Below are 14,403 nucleotides of genomic sequence, written 5' to 3' on the forward strand. Positions count from 1 at the left end.
GGCTAGTATATGTTGACCGCTCAAATTAAATGGAGGCATACTTTTTCACTCTTGAGAGCGGGGTTCATGGTGAACTCAAGTTAATCAAGTTATTAATTAATAATTAATATTAATAATAATAATATTGATTAATCAAAATCAAGTTATTTTTTGATGTCAGTGGATGCTGTACTTGGGAGAACAGCTTATGAGAAATACACCATGTCCAAGGTACTACAAGTTCACCAATCTTTGGTGAGTACCCCAAGATGAATATAATCATTGTGAGTTAGCTGTAATCTTGCTAGATAGACCCATTTTAGAGAAATGAGGCTATTAAATGCAGAATCTCACTGCTCCGCTGTGTAGCCCTTCAGTCCTCAAGTCCTACCAACAACGAAAATGTTGAAACACAGATGGTATAGTGCAACAAATACGTTATTTCAATGGGTAAATTGGTGTTCCAACATTGGCATCTTTAAAATCGCTTATAGATATTCACGTATACCTTTTTTAATTTCTATTCTAAAAGTGTCTTTGGCATTAATTGAGTGACGTGTGTACATTCTGGTCATTAACAGAACACCTGAACCGTTTAGCTGAGAGGTACTTAAACAGAGACTAATTCATGGGCCACCGACTGGTAAACTGGTTGAACTGGCCCTTCCTCTGTGACTCTAAGCTCATAACTGAACTGGTGTAGCTAACCAGCGTGCATTTGTGTTTCTATCTCTTGCAGTGACAGTTACGCCCGCGTGCGAGCTGTGGTGATGACACGGGATGACTCGAGTGGTGGATGGCTACCACTAGGAGGAGGTGGTCTCAGCTGTGTTACCGTGTACAAAAATCTCCACCCTGAAGATAACGGTTGTGCTGATTTCCTCGTCCATGGAGAACGGCTTAGAGACAAAACCGTAAGCGATCCGAGCGCAGTGCTTTCCGTAACACACTCCTGCTGCTCATTTATGCGGTGCGCGGCCCTCTCTCGCTGTCAGTATCTCTTCCTACTTCCTGTTCCGCCTTATTTTTCACTTATCAATCTTTTTGGTTTCCGCTTCCTCAGAGCTTCTTACAGTTAACGCCTTCTTAACCCATTTTCTTCTTTCTTTAAGCTTTTAGCCCCACTTATTTTGTTTTCTTTGCGGCATTGTGCTTGGTCTCTGTCCTTGCAAGAATTGTTGTCCTTCTCAGATGTGCTTGTTTCACCGCATCACTTACCATATGTACTAATAACCAGCCAACCAGTCCGCTAGAACCCCTTCGAGGCCCCCAAAACATTACTTTGACCTAAAGAAGGTCTTAATTCTAAAGTCATTGTCAATTTGATCAGAAAGAACTACTACTCTTGTAATAGCATCAGCCGACTTTTAGCAGGACAAAATATCTCACGCTTAACGAACTTAATGCTGAAGATGCTTAATTGGAAGAGCATGCAATGTTTATTGCCCTGGGTTCATGTCCTTTAAGTAATAAAGTTGATTGGTGCTTGGCTCATCCCAAACATGCTACAATTGCCCTTGGGCTTGCCTATGTTATCATCCTGGGGTGCACTTTGCTTGCACACATATCTCCCCGTGTCACCTGCCTTTACCTTTACGCGCTGTACTTGCTTCTTCTTTTATCTATGCCTACGTGTTTTGTAGGCCTTGTCAGCTTTTGAAGACCTTGATATGGTCTTCCGGTTAACACAAAGACAACAAAAAGTGTTATGGAATATGCAGATAATTGGCAGCAGTCTGCGGAATGTTATATTTTGCAGGCTGTACATGTAGCTATTGTTGGTAACATTTAGTAATTCTCCAGAAATGTGCATTTTGGAAATGCTTGTCCAGTCCCGGGCCTCAGAATCTGCGTGATTTGCTGTCAATGTGCTCCTGGACACAGAGAATGCTAGCCCACACCCATACTCCCCTAAAATAATAACAATAATGAAAATCGGTGCATCCTATTTTCCCAAAATGTTGTTTCCTGAAGGTAGGCAGTAAGATAAGTGTGTGTTTCTAGCTTGTGTAAAAAATATATATATATATATATATATATATAGGAGCATATGGGAAGAAAGCGTACGCGACACACTGTATAGACGGCAGGCTAAGTTCTTAAATGTACTACTTGCAGCAGCATCAGTTTGCTATTCTTTCCACCATCTATACACGGTAGTGAACAAGTAACTCTCTAGTGGTTGTAGAACTACAACTATCATGTCTTTCAGCTACCCCCTGGCCAGCTCAATGATCCAATGGGAGCTGTAGTTATGCTACGGCTGGAGAACTACCCACTGATCTCATGGGTTTGTGTTGGGTACACCTGCGAGAGGAGTAGGTCTGCTGACTAAAACAGAATGAGCCCAGAGCTGTCACTCTGCTGCTGCTGGACTTTTTTAGGTGTAGTAGGAGTAGTAGTAGTAGTAGTAGTTAAAGGTATATAGTCCCCTTGGTTGTTTAAACCTTTTACATATGTTCCTCATATACATGGTGGCTCGTTGTACCAGGAGACCATTGTCATTATCTCAACATCGGATGTATCAGTCCAAACCATTTTGAGACGATGAGCCTTATAACCTGAGTTGGCATGGAGTCAACAATAACCCTACAAAAACAAAGCAATATGATGCGAAACATAGGAATCCTACTGTGTCCCGTCTACCTGCATCCTTTTTTTTTTTCTTTTCTCCCTTTTTATATTCTCAGTTCAGTATCTGGCTGTTTTCACATATCTGCGTTCATATCCATAAAGCGTGCATCTGCGGTCCTTGGACGCCATGCTTGTTGCTGTGCGCTTATCTCCATGACGACAGAGCAGTGTCTCTGGCACAGAATAATGAGCCTCGGGAAGGAGACAGACTGTTAGTGGGAGAGAGCTGCAGGGTCGTGCATGAATCAGCTCTCACTCCTGGAATCTCGTTGCTAGTAGGGGGAGAGAGCGCTAGGCACACAGCCAGAGGGGAGGTGGAGCGGGTAAAGTGCAGAGAGGAGAAGATGCTGGGTACGGTGGATTGAAATGCACTGGCAGAGGGGATTTGATCTTTTTTTGCCTATAAGTGACTTGCAGATCAAAGTTCTGAATTGTAGAATCTTCTCATCTCTAAAATATACAGCACAGCGCCGTGTCTTTCGGAAACATTTATTGTAACTGTTTTAATTACCATCTGGCGCATCTGACCTGGCTGTTTGAGTCGATGAATTCTTTATTCTGTTTGTTCTTGTGATTGGAGAAGTTAATGGTAGACCCTGATGTTCGTCTTGTTGGGGCCACTTTGCATACATCTCTAAAAATTCAAAGGATGGTAAAATGTAACCTGTAGGCTCCAGAAATATCCCTTTTATAGGAGAAATCATGTATGTATGTAGAGGGGGCGCAATGCTGCTGTTATATCACTGTATCTATTAGTATAGCAGGCTCATAAACTAATACAAAGGATGGACTCCCCATCAATCATTTGTTAAACAAGTTAAGAAGCAGTTTGTTCCTGCCAGAGGTGGCAGTGGCCGGATGTCTTCTTCATCTGGGGACACTATTGGAAAAAATAGCCTACAGAGATGCTAGTTTGGTCTCCGGGCAGGGAAGCGGGCTTCTTACAGGTCTATTGGGGCTCGCCTTTGTGTGCCTCTTTAACTCATCCAGGTACTCTTACTACCTACTACCAGGAAAGCTCTGGAGGTAGCCCTGAAGTCCCCAAGTATGGCTAGAAGTAAGGTCATCTGTTAAACAGCCATCATAGTAAAAGGAACAAGGCTAAGGCCCAATCCTCTACAGGCTAAGGGAAGGTTGGGGAAAATAACATGACCTTTCCTTGAAAATAAAAAGGCTTCTGCATACAGAATTATGTATTTTGTAACACATCTTCTGTAGAAGCATATACAGTAATTACTGTAGACTGTCATTTAACACCTGCTTCTAACCCCCTTTTATCCCTAGTCAGTGACCCACAGTGTACACAATTAGTACTTGTGCTGGAAGTTGTGGGTTGGAATTTGCTGCAGTCCGGCACTTTCCTTCCCACTGCTGTGATACATTAGAAGCCACAAAAATCCATTCTCATCCAAGACGAGCTTAAACATAGAGTGTGAGGCAGAGATATTATTCACTGGAGAGAAGAGAAGGGAGAAACGAGAGACAGAGAGAGTTAGAGAGAAAAAAGAATGATGCCCTAGGACATAATTAGAAGTAAAGAAAGTACTCTTGCGTCATTAGTGGGGCATAAAGCCCAGGAAATCGAGAGAGGTAATAAAGAGAACCGATTCCTGTCTTTTACTCCTTTTCCCTCCTTGGTTATACAGAAGTATAAAGGAGAGGAATTTGACCTCTAGAGGCAGCAGGAGTATTGATTTTTAGAGAGACGTAAAGAGGCTTCCCCCTGGGACCAGCTGCAGCATCTATGCGGGAGGCCAACCCATGTCAGGTCAAACCTCATGTTGGTTCCACACATCCTGGTGTATTACTGCGACCTTCCTGCTCCGGGCTCCAGCCAGTCTGCAGGAAGCAACAGCAACGTCCTACATAATCTCTGTCACCCAAGAATAAACCTACACAGCGGTGTACAAATGTATACTGTAGGCTTAGAATGTGTACCGCCCGGCATCTCAAAACAACCACAATAATTAACTCGTTAATTGTCTCTGTCTGAACAAGTCATTTTTAGCTGTTTTCTTACTTGTTGTGTGTGCTCCCCTTTTGTATGTATGTGCATTTGTTTGGTCTTGCAACAAATCTTTCAGATTAATAGATACTTAAATACCAAACAAATGTATGTATTGGTGCTTGCAATGCAGTTTTGTTCCTCTCTTGTCACATGTCTGTTCACGGTCTGCATACGTGAAGATTTATGGTGTTATAACATGTAGATCTTGTTACACAGCATTCAAAGCCACCACAATGCCTACAGGAGAAAGGGTGACTTCCTGACATTTAGTAAAGTCAGCCTTTAACTCACTAGCTCCTGTAGCATGGCAGCTCTTGAGACTTTGTGGAGTATCACGGGGGCCTGTAGTTAAGGAACAACCATTGACTTAACATCTGGTGGCCTCTTGACTGCAGGTTCCTCACTATGATTTAAGGTTCCATTGGTTAGGAAAGACTACCTAAATAAGATGTTGCTCCTTGGATAAAGCTCCAGGAAAGCCATTTCCCAAAGTTTTTTGACTTGGGGGTCTGTCATGTTGGTTGTTTTTGTTGCATTAATCCCGCTCATATAAACCGCTAAGCATTATACATAGGAGATAAAAAAAAAAACAGGGTCCTTCAAGTTTTGGCATGCCTCTATTCTCGGCAAACGAGGGATAATAGGGATTTTAGTCGTGAAGTAACTGCAGGAGGGCTACAGCTTTTCTATATGTAATATATTGAGATTTTGCGAATTGCCTAGCTGGATTATTCTGCTACACGTGCAGCAAGCCGCAGCACAAGCTTCAGGGTGTGTTCACAGATATCTACACATCTTGGATGTGTTACGATAGCTGCACCCTGAGCGCCCAGCTAGGTCCCCTGCATAATATCACCCTGTAGGGAGTGTTCGTGAGCGCTTCACAATGCACCCAGTAGACAACTTCCCGGTTTGTTACAAAGCATTACAAAAGCCCTGAACTTTTCAAGCAATATTGGTTTTCTGCATGATTTACTCGCTACAGGAGTTGCCAGCCTGTTAGCATTTAAATAGATAAATGCATAAGGGATATAGGTTTGCATTAACATATAAGGGCTTTGAAAGAATATAAGGGATAAAGGCTTGTATTTGCATATAAGAGATTCAATAGAATAGACGAGGGAAGTATGTTTCAAAGGAGGAGAACGGTTAGGACAATAGGTCGTGGTCTAAAACTATGGGGTCTGTGGCTTAGATGTAGTGTAAGGAGGCTTTACGTTACGGAGAAGGTGGTAGATTACACTCAAACATACACACGTTATACATCCCAGTTACCTGGTCCCGGTATGAATGGTGGCTGTGCTTTGGAAACACTGGTGTATAGTCTTACGTATAATAATAAATCATTTGTGTTTTGATATTAAATCATATGGTTATACACAAGGCTACAAGAAACACTTGAGCAGACTCATCCTTCTCATGCGTAGACTTTGTGTGTTTCAGCGCGGACTGATGTGTACTTGGTGGGTTGCTTTGTCCTACATGCCTATCGATGATCTAGTCCACGCATAGGCAGGGTGTAAAGAAACACAATCTCGTTTAGTGTGGACTGAATTGCATTGAGGTCTCCGATTCTTTCCTGAACTGCTGAATGTCTCCTCACAATTCTCCAGCTGTTTGCATCTGGTCCTGTTCCAAAAAGCTTTCCGTAGGAAATGTAATCATACAAAATGAGGCCCCAGGTTAAAGTGATCCAGAATTCCAGGGGTACCGAAAGATATCGAGGGAAGTGCAGGGATTTTTTTGTTGAGTATAGACATTTGTGGACAGTTCTAGGCTTTGTATAAGATTATACACAACTGCCGCAAACCACCCCTGTTTGTGTTTAATACATTATGTTTTAGATTGGGTTTGTGATGGTGGTTGGCTCTGTGGTTGTTGTAGGTTTGGTCCAAAGTGATCCGTTGATTTTTGCAAACTTTGATAACGATTTTGGTATTAGTAGGAAGGTCTTTTCCCAGAAATGGTTTAAATCTGCCGCCATTTTAAATGGCCAAAGAGGGACATATACTTAAGGAGGTATAGTTAGAGAGGTGGCTAGGGGTCAGGCTTTGCCAAGACCTTTTCTGTGAAAACGTGGCCGTCTCCACAACATATGAAAGGTATTAATGAACATATGAAATGTTTTAATGAAACAATTAAAAGGTATTTAGTTGTTTTAGCAATAACTTCCAAAGAAAACATTATGGCCTAATACAGAAATACAATAATATCGGTATATAGAAACATGACAAAGAGCATGTGCAAACTGGTAACATTTAGTAGATCAATCTGTATTGTTGCGTTCTGTTCAAAAGATGTTGGTCTAATTAAACAAGTTTTTCTACAGGTGGTCTTGGAATGCGTACTTAGGAAGGAACTTATCTATAATAAAGTCACTCCTACATTCCACCACTGGAAGATTGGAGACAAGAAGTTTGGCCTCACTTTCCAGAGTCCTGCAGATGCAAGAGCGTTTGACAGAGGGATACGCCGTGCCATTGAAGACCTCACTCAAGGTATTTTCTTCTAGAGTAGAGAACTTTAGTGATGTAAAGGAAGGAACCAACCTAGTGGTTTGGCATATTGCCTGGTGGCTCAAGACTCAATGGAAATTGGGCTAATAAATCTATTGCTTTTTGACACACTATTAGTTAATTCACATTAACGTCTGTCAGTTGTCTTTTTTCTACCTTTTCTTGGATACATGCATCATACATATGTACATAAAGCTGCCACGTAGAGATCATGGTGTTTTACTGTCTATCAGAAAAACTTCTTGGACTTTTCTTGAACGTTCATGCACTAAGATGTTTATATGTAGCGATGTCACAAGTGACTAGCTCTTCCATACTTGGTAAAACAGAGTACATGGGATCGGTGATTAACAGTTTAACCTTCCTTTATATCTCTTCCTGTTTACTGTAGGCTGCCCCACATCCTCCCATGGAGAAGCAGAGGCACCAGAGGATGGACCCCAGGTACGTGCAGTGATTTTAGTTTGTGTGGGAATGGAGCCATTTCTCCAACAACAAAAAAAATAATATATAATACAGTCTCTAAATAATAATAAAAAATATTATTCACCCTGAAGTGATTTTGGTCCGGTTCCTATTGGAGGGGACAAGGAAATCACTTATTTGGGTACATTTTCAGATTGACTTTATTTTTCGGTGAGACCAGGCTCATGATATGCTACAACTACCAACACTCAGCCAAACATCATTTGCTTGAGCAGAGGCCTGACTCACAGGCCATCACCTAGTTGTGTGGCTCCAGTGGTTCTGGAATGTAAATCCCACCACAGCCCACTTTATAGGGAGTAAAACAAAAAAAGCCTAATGGCATCCTAAAAGAATTGCTAGCGGCAGGCGTTGCATTTCCAATATCAGACCATCCTCTGGTGGTGGATCAATAGGGACCCCAAGCATCCGTTGTACCCTGGTTGTGTCTACTCCGCTCTCCCTATTTGGCCCATGCATGCACTCGGTTGAAGTTTTCCAGCTGCCTGTAGGATGCTCAAGGATGACAGGAGGAAAGTTCTGTGTGCCGAGGAATGGGGGAGGGGATGCTTTGCTTTCCTTCCATCTCCCCCCTCCAACTCTTCTCTCATCTGGCTGCAATTTCTGCAGCTGGAGACATTTTATAGCTTTCCCCAGACTTGCCTGCCCCTGCACAGAACTGTGGCTTCAGGAGGGGGCTGGGGAGGAATCAAGCTCATCTCATAGCAACCACAGTACCATAATTGTTCTACCAGCAGCTGGGAGAAAGCAGATTTCCGAAGTGCATTAAAAGCTGGCAGTAAGCAAGGTGCAGATGATGCCAGACTCCTCTCTGCTCTATACTATTTCAGACTTTGGTTTCCTAAGACACATACAATTAGCCTTACATAGCCTGCAGTAACCAATGTGAAAGTGAGCATACAAGTTTGAGGAGTGCAAATCCTGGAGGAAATAAGCACAAAAGAGAGAGAGAAAAAAGGGGAGGGGGGTTTGTAGGTATGTGAGCTTGGGCTCGATATCTGAATATGAGCGAGTGTAAGGGAGCAGGTGGGCATATAGGCAGCAGGTGATATTAAAATGAAGAGGCTTTTTCACCCAGTCAACATTTCATAGAATGTTCTGTACTGAGAACTTGAGTACTTTTGTGATCTTTGCATCAAAGCTTCTGTATAATTCTTCCATTGAATGAGCTCTTGGCGTGGACGTTGTTACCCAGATCCACAACGTTCCTAGGTCTTACCAGAATTTTCCATGTAAAAGGCAAAACGCTTCTGTAACAAGAAGGTGGTATATTCTATCTTTTCAGAGGAGCTTAGATTGACCATCCCACCCCATAATAGACAATGGGGTACAGTTTAGGGCTGCAACTTACAATTTTTTTCATAATTGATTAGTTGGCCGATTATTTTTTCGATTATTCGGATAAAAAAAATGTAAATTTTTCATTTATTTAAAATAATTTAATAAACAAACAGGATGTTTAAACAAACAGCAGAATACAAAAAACTTTGATAAAATGCATGTCTTGTTTTTATTCCTCAACCTGCCCCCCCTCTCAGTTATGCACATTTGGGCCCAGGCTTCCCACACTGCCTCCCAGATGTCGCATACCCCCAGATATGCCACTCCGTCTTCCCCAGATATGCCACTGTGTCCCCTGATATGCCTTATACCCCCTGATACGCCACTCTGTCCTCTCCTGATATGCCACTGTGCCCCCTGATATGCCACATTGCCTCCCAGACATATGCCTTATATCTCCTATATGCCTTATACCCCCTGATATGCCACTGTGCCCCCTAATATGCCTTATACCCCAGTATGCATTATACCCCCAGATATCCCATAATGCCCTCAGATTTGCAGACTCATTCACAGCCCACTGACACAATACTTTTATAAATACAGGGTTAATATTCACTGTCCCCAGGATTTAGATTCCCCTTAGTTTGCCCCCCCCTTTACCTGCACCTTAAGTTAACCCTATTAAATTAACACTCAAACCTCAGCATTAAATTAACCCTAAAGACTCCATCAACCACAGCTGCACCTTAAGTTAACCCTAAACACCCCATCAACCATTAACTGCCCCTAAATTAACCCCCACCTCCCCTAACATTCAGCAGCCCAAATATTAATTTTATACTTACAGTTAGATGAGAGTCTTAGCCATGTGGACTGGGAGAAGGAAGGGGCGGGGCCAGTTGTCACAGTGATTACAGGGAGGGACTGTGAGTCACACTGAATGAAACGGATTATAAAACGAGGGCAATTTTTCAGTGCATTTGCTCTGAAAAAAACATCATTTTATAATCGATAAAAATCGATTCAACTAATCAATAATGAAATTCGTTGGCAACGATTTTCATTATCGATTATTATCGATTAGTTGTTGCAGCCCTAGTACTATTTGGCCAGTTTATCCATTAGACCACTGTGGGGACACCTGAAAGCAAAGGGTCCTTAGATATGTGCATCATGGGAGCTTTATGAATTCAAGAGACTGCTAGGGCAAAACTATTCCATTTAAAACCACCTTGTATTTTATCCAATGCAACATCAGAATTCAATTTGTTGACTCGTTTAAAAAGTGATATATTTGCATATGAGGTCGATTGATGTGGTAATATTATTCTGTCTGGACACCCTGCCAAGACTGAGAAACACTGGACACTGAGCTGTTTAGGCTGGTTTAGTTGTTAATTAGGCCGCTAGTAAGGCTATTTTTGTTGCTTATCAATTAATTTTGTATATATCCTCACATAAAAAGGTAGTGTAACGGTGTTCAGAAAATGAGCCATAAGGGTAAAGGTATCTGAGCGGTATTGAGTATCCAGAGATGTTTCTCATGAGTTTGAGGGTATTTCACTTTTTAGTTGCTGAAAGAAAGTGGTCCATGGCACGGTTGTTGGTCGCCATACGTTCCTGAGCTCCCTGACATCTAATTTTCTTTTCGGTTTTTTTCTTTTCTTTTTGTTTGCTTTTTCCCTCCAGCTTGTTCCACGGTGAGACTGTAGACTGGTTCCATGGTAACATTGCCTTGATTATACTGTGAGTCTTCACTGTGAAGAAGCTTTGTTATATTGAATCGAACTGTGATATCAATGGCAATTATCCATATATAATCATTATGTAAAATTCTGTTGCGATTTAAACAATCCTTTTGTAAGTTTTTAGTGGTGCTTGAAGTCTCAGTTTTGGATGTATCTGCCGTGCCTTTTTGTAGTCAGTTGATTGTCTTGGTCAATGTGTACCATTCAGGATAATGGGCTGTGATTGGCCAATAGTGTTCAGTGCAATGTGTCTGGTTGGTAGCATTTAGTAAAGTGGATTGTGATTGGCCTGTAGCATTCTGCGACACATGGTGCCGTGAAAGGGGTCAGCATTCAACGTAGACCCTAGAAAATATGTCAGATCACTGAACAGGAACTTAAAAAGAGTTGAACAAATGTAAAATTCAATGTTTCCTTTTGTTCTATTTATCAAAATAAATGCTTGAATCAGTACAAATATTTGGTGGTATCTTTTTTAATATATAGTACTTTTTAATTGATCATTTTAATGAGGAATAGCTTTCTATTTGCATACTTACTCATTGTTAATTTTAACTGTACATTTTTGATAACGGCATAACGCTTCTGTATTCCTAATCTAGGTGAGCAGAGAAGACCATTACAACTCTCAAAACATTGACTCCTTTTTTCAACATGATCCACTCCCGATAGACGAGTTGTACCGCAGCTCCGCCATCAGACCCTCTCCGTTTGAGAATCTCAACCCCAGAAGGAGTTACGTGCACAATCAGGTGAGTGGGCTTTTGTAGCAGAACAAAGCAGCAGATTTATTATATCCTCTCCCTACAGACCCTGGGAAAAAAACATTTAAATGTCCAATAAAAGTCGAGATATTTGTAAGGATCAGCCCTGCCCGTTGTCTTCGGACATTTGCTTTATTGTCCCTCTCTACCGAGTGGTGTGTCAATTGCTTCCCTCCTGGTATGGAGGATCCCCTGGTGTATATGTTTGTGCACACACACGTGTGCCGATGCGTGCAGGGGATGTGGCGACCATACTTGCACAAGTTCTGTCTGTGCCGTAAGAATAGCATTCTGCTACACAGGAGAGCTGGGAGAAAACATTTGCCCATATATAACAGCTGCCTTTTGCATTACATGTGTGTGGAGACTTTTACATCATGAGATCACTCATGACATCACAACGAATGCAACATTTCCAAAAATGTCTCGTCTGTCATAGCATTTTTCAAAAGTCCGCAATCTAAATATACAATTATCAAAGTACCTTTTCAATAAGAGCTAATGTTGAATGATATTTTTGAACATGCCCAAACATTGCTATATGTTTCAACATATGCCTCTTAAAATAAAAAGTGCGAAGAAGGACCGGGAGTTTTCTTTACTAATTGTAAACTAAGTTGTCCCGTCTGTTCTTTGTATTGCACTGGGGATAACTGCATATCAGGGTGACGGATTTACTTTAAATCCAGAAAAGTCTTCTTTAACTGCTGGTTATCAGCAAAAAAAGGTGAATCACCAACAGTTTGTGTTTCCCTTCGCTCAGGTCCCTTTGAAGCAAATGCGACATGTCAGTTTCCAGGATGAAGATGAAATTGTGCGTATCAATCCCCGGGACATCATTATACGGCGATACGCAGACTACCGTCACCCAGATATCTGGAGGAATGACCCAGAGCGAGAAGAGCCAGAGGTCGGTCCTCCCGCCACCAAGACAGACAGTAAAAAATGCAACTACGTTTACTCCCCGCCCAATGGCAGAGACTCTGTTAAAGAGCAGAAAGTCCCTGGGGTATTTAAGACTCAACCAACGTCCTCCCTGAAGAAGAGGCGGAAAGAAGATGGAGAGCGCTCCAGGTGTATATACTGTCAGGAACGTTTCAACCATGAAGAGAATGGGAGGGGGAAGTGCCAAGATGCTCCCGACCCCATCCGTCGGTGCATCTACCAGGTCAGCTGTATGCTATGTGCAGAGAGCATGCTCTACCACTGCATGTCGGACTCCGAAGGAGACTTCTCCGACCCTTGCTCTTGTGACACCTCCGATGAAAACTTGTGCCTCCGCTGGCTGGCTCTAGTCACGTTATCATTTATTGCCCCCTGTATGTGCTGCTACCTGCCCCTACGCGCTTGTCACCACTGTGGGGAGATGTGTGGCTGCTGTGGGGGGAAGCATAAAGCAGCTGGATGACGTACTGATTCTTTGATCCCAGGAAGAATTCTTTATTTGCCAGGTGGCTGCTGGACCGCGGTGGGCAGTTTTACGTTACGCCTCGACAGGTCTACATGAGGAGAACTTTACCGGAGTTGTCTGGGTTCAGAACGGACCAGCGTGAATATGTAACAGTGCCAGTTCTGAGTTTATATGTATGTATGTGTGTGTATGTATGTATATATATATATATATGTACACACACACCTTTTGTAATTAATATTATTTTATTTTTATTTGCCATTCCTGTTCAAACAGAAAAAAATGCTTAAGCCAACCGGCTAATGATCAGATGAATTAACCATAAGAAAGGCTTAGACAGCACATTGATCTGGTTTAAATATTTGATAGCTTAAACAAGGACAAAAATAGGAGGGCAAACGTATAAGAGAACAAAAGATATCTGTTAACCCCCCCCACCCCCGCACATCTCCTGGCCCTTAACCCTTTAAAGACCAAAAGTTTGCACGCACTTTTAGAAGTAAATGTGTTTCCTATATGTCTGGCCTGCCAAGGGTTAACACATGATTAAAAAAAAAAAAAAGTATGCATTTTCAGGAATAATTAATATTGTACACAAATGAAAATTAAAGGAAAGTGGGAGGCAAACAACAGATGCATAATATCTAAATGGGTTTTTAGTGGAACTAAATCATTTCTAGTTTTATTCAAGTGATTTTATGTATAAATAACAAAAGTCTATATTTAACTAAATGTACGGTACGCAGAACTTTATGACTCGGGAGGGTGTTTCTAATGCTCTTTATCCATCTTCCCCTGCTGTTTTCCTGATGTTTAAATGGGGACATTCCATTAAAGGGCATAATCTTGCCGCCCTGAAGGTGACCTTCATGGCTACGGCAGCAGAACAGTTAAAAATAGCTGGTTTTTTTCCCCAGTGCATTGTTTTTTTTCTGATGGTTTACTGTTAATCTCAGATCTACCTGTGTTATGTCACATTATTTATACACTATGGTACATAGAATATAACACAAGTGTCAAGAGATCCGTGTTGTGTGACTTTCTTGAGCTGTGTATAATGAAAAATTTATTTTTTTTAAATCACAATATAAACCCTTTAGTATTATTTTCTTCAGGGGAAAAAAAATCAATGAACAAAAATATTCATTATTGTCGTGAAAGTGTGATACATTTTATTTGATGTCTGTAATTCATTGCCAATAATTGGATCGAATGGTGTTAGGAGGCTTTTTTGGAAAGGACACCTATCACACTGGGGTCTATTCACTATAGGGGTAGTTGGTAGGAGAGTTTGCCAAAGTTGAGAGTTGTGGATTTGACTATCACTATACCTTAAGAAGGGCCAACTGCAGCGAGCTTCTGCTGCAGGGAGAGCTTGACTGGCCCCGTATAATGTATAGTTAAGATTTTTTTTTAATTCTCTTTTTACATTAAATTATACTTGGCCCAGCCCAGCCATTTTCGAGAAACCTGCCAGCGTTGGTCCTTCATAATGAATAGAGAAGTGCGCGTTCAAACCACAACTCTTTCCAACTCTCCATGTAGTGAATAAACCCCATAATGTAATATGAAG

At 41.6% G+C, this 14,403-nt stretch overlaps 1 protein-coding gene across 1 annotated transcript in view; it reads left to right on the forward strand.

The window, feature by feature from the left end:
* LOC149284048 (sprouty-related, EVH1 domain-containing protein 1-like) overlaps positions 1–12,827 on the forward strand; it is a 28,845-nt gene extending 16,018 nt beyond the window's left edge. Inside the window, exons 2-6 of the mRNA XM_089497226.1 lie at positions 719–893; positions 6,951–7,119; positions 7,529–7,581; positions 11,258–11,407; positions 12,183–12,827. Of these exons, the coding sequence (XP_089353352.1) occupies positions 719–893; positions 6,951–7,119; positions 7,529–7,581; positions 11,258–11,407; positions 12,183–12,827 (1,192 nt within the window). The remainder of the gene's footprint in view (positions 1–718; positions 894–6,950; positions 7,120–7,528; positions 7,582–11,257; positions 11,408–12,182) is intronic.
* The last annotated feature ends 1,576 nt before the right edge of the window (positions 12,828–14,403 follow it).

This window comes from Sceloporus occidentalis, unplaced genomic scaffold, assembly GCF_023333645.1.
Source record: "Sceloporus occidentalis isolate IW3139 unplaced genomic scaffold, rSceOcc1.0.p SCAF_100, whole genome shotgun sequence".
Taxonomy (NCBI): Eukaryota; Metazoa; Chordata; class Lepidosauria; order Squamata; family Phrynosomatidae; genus Sceloporus; species Sceloporus occidentalis.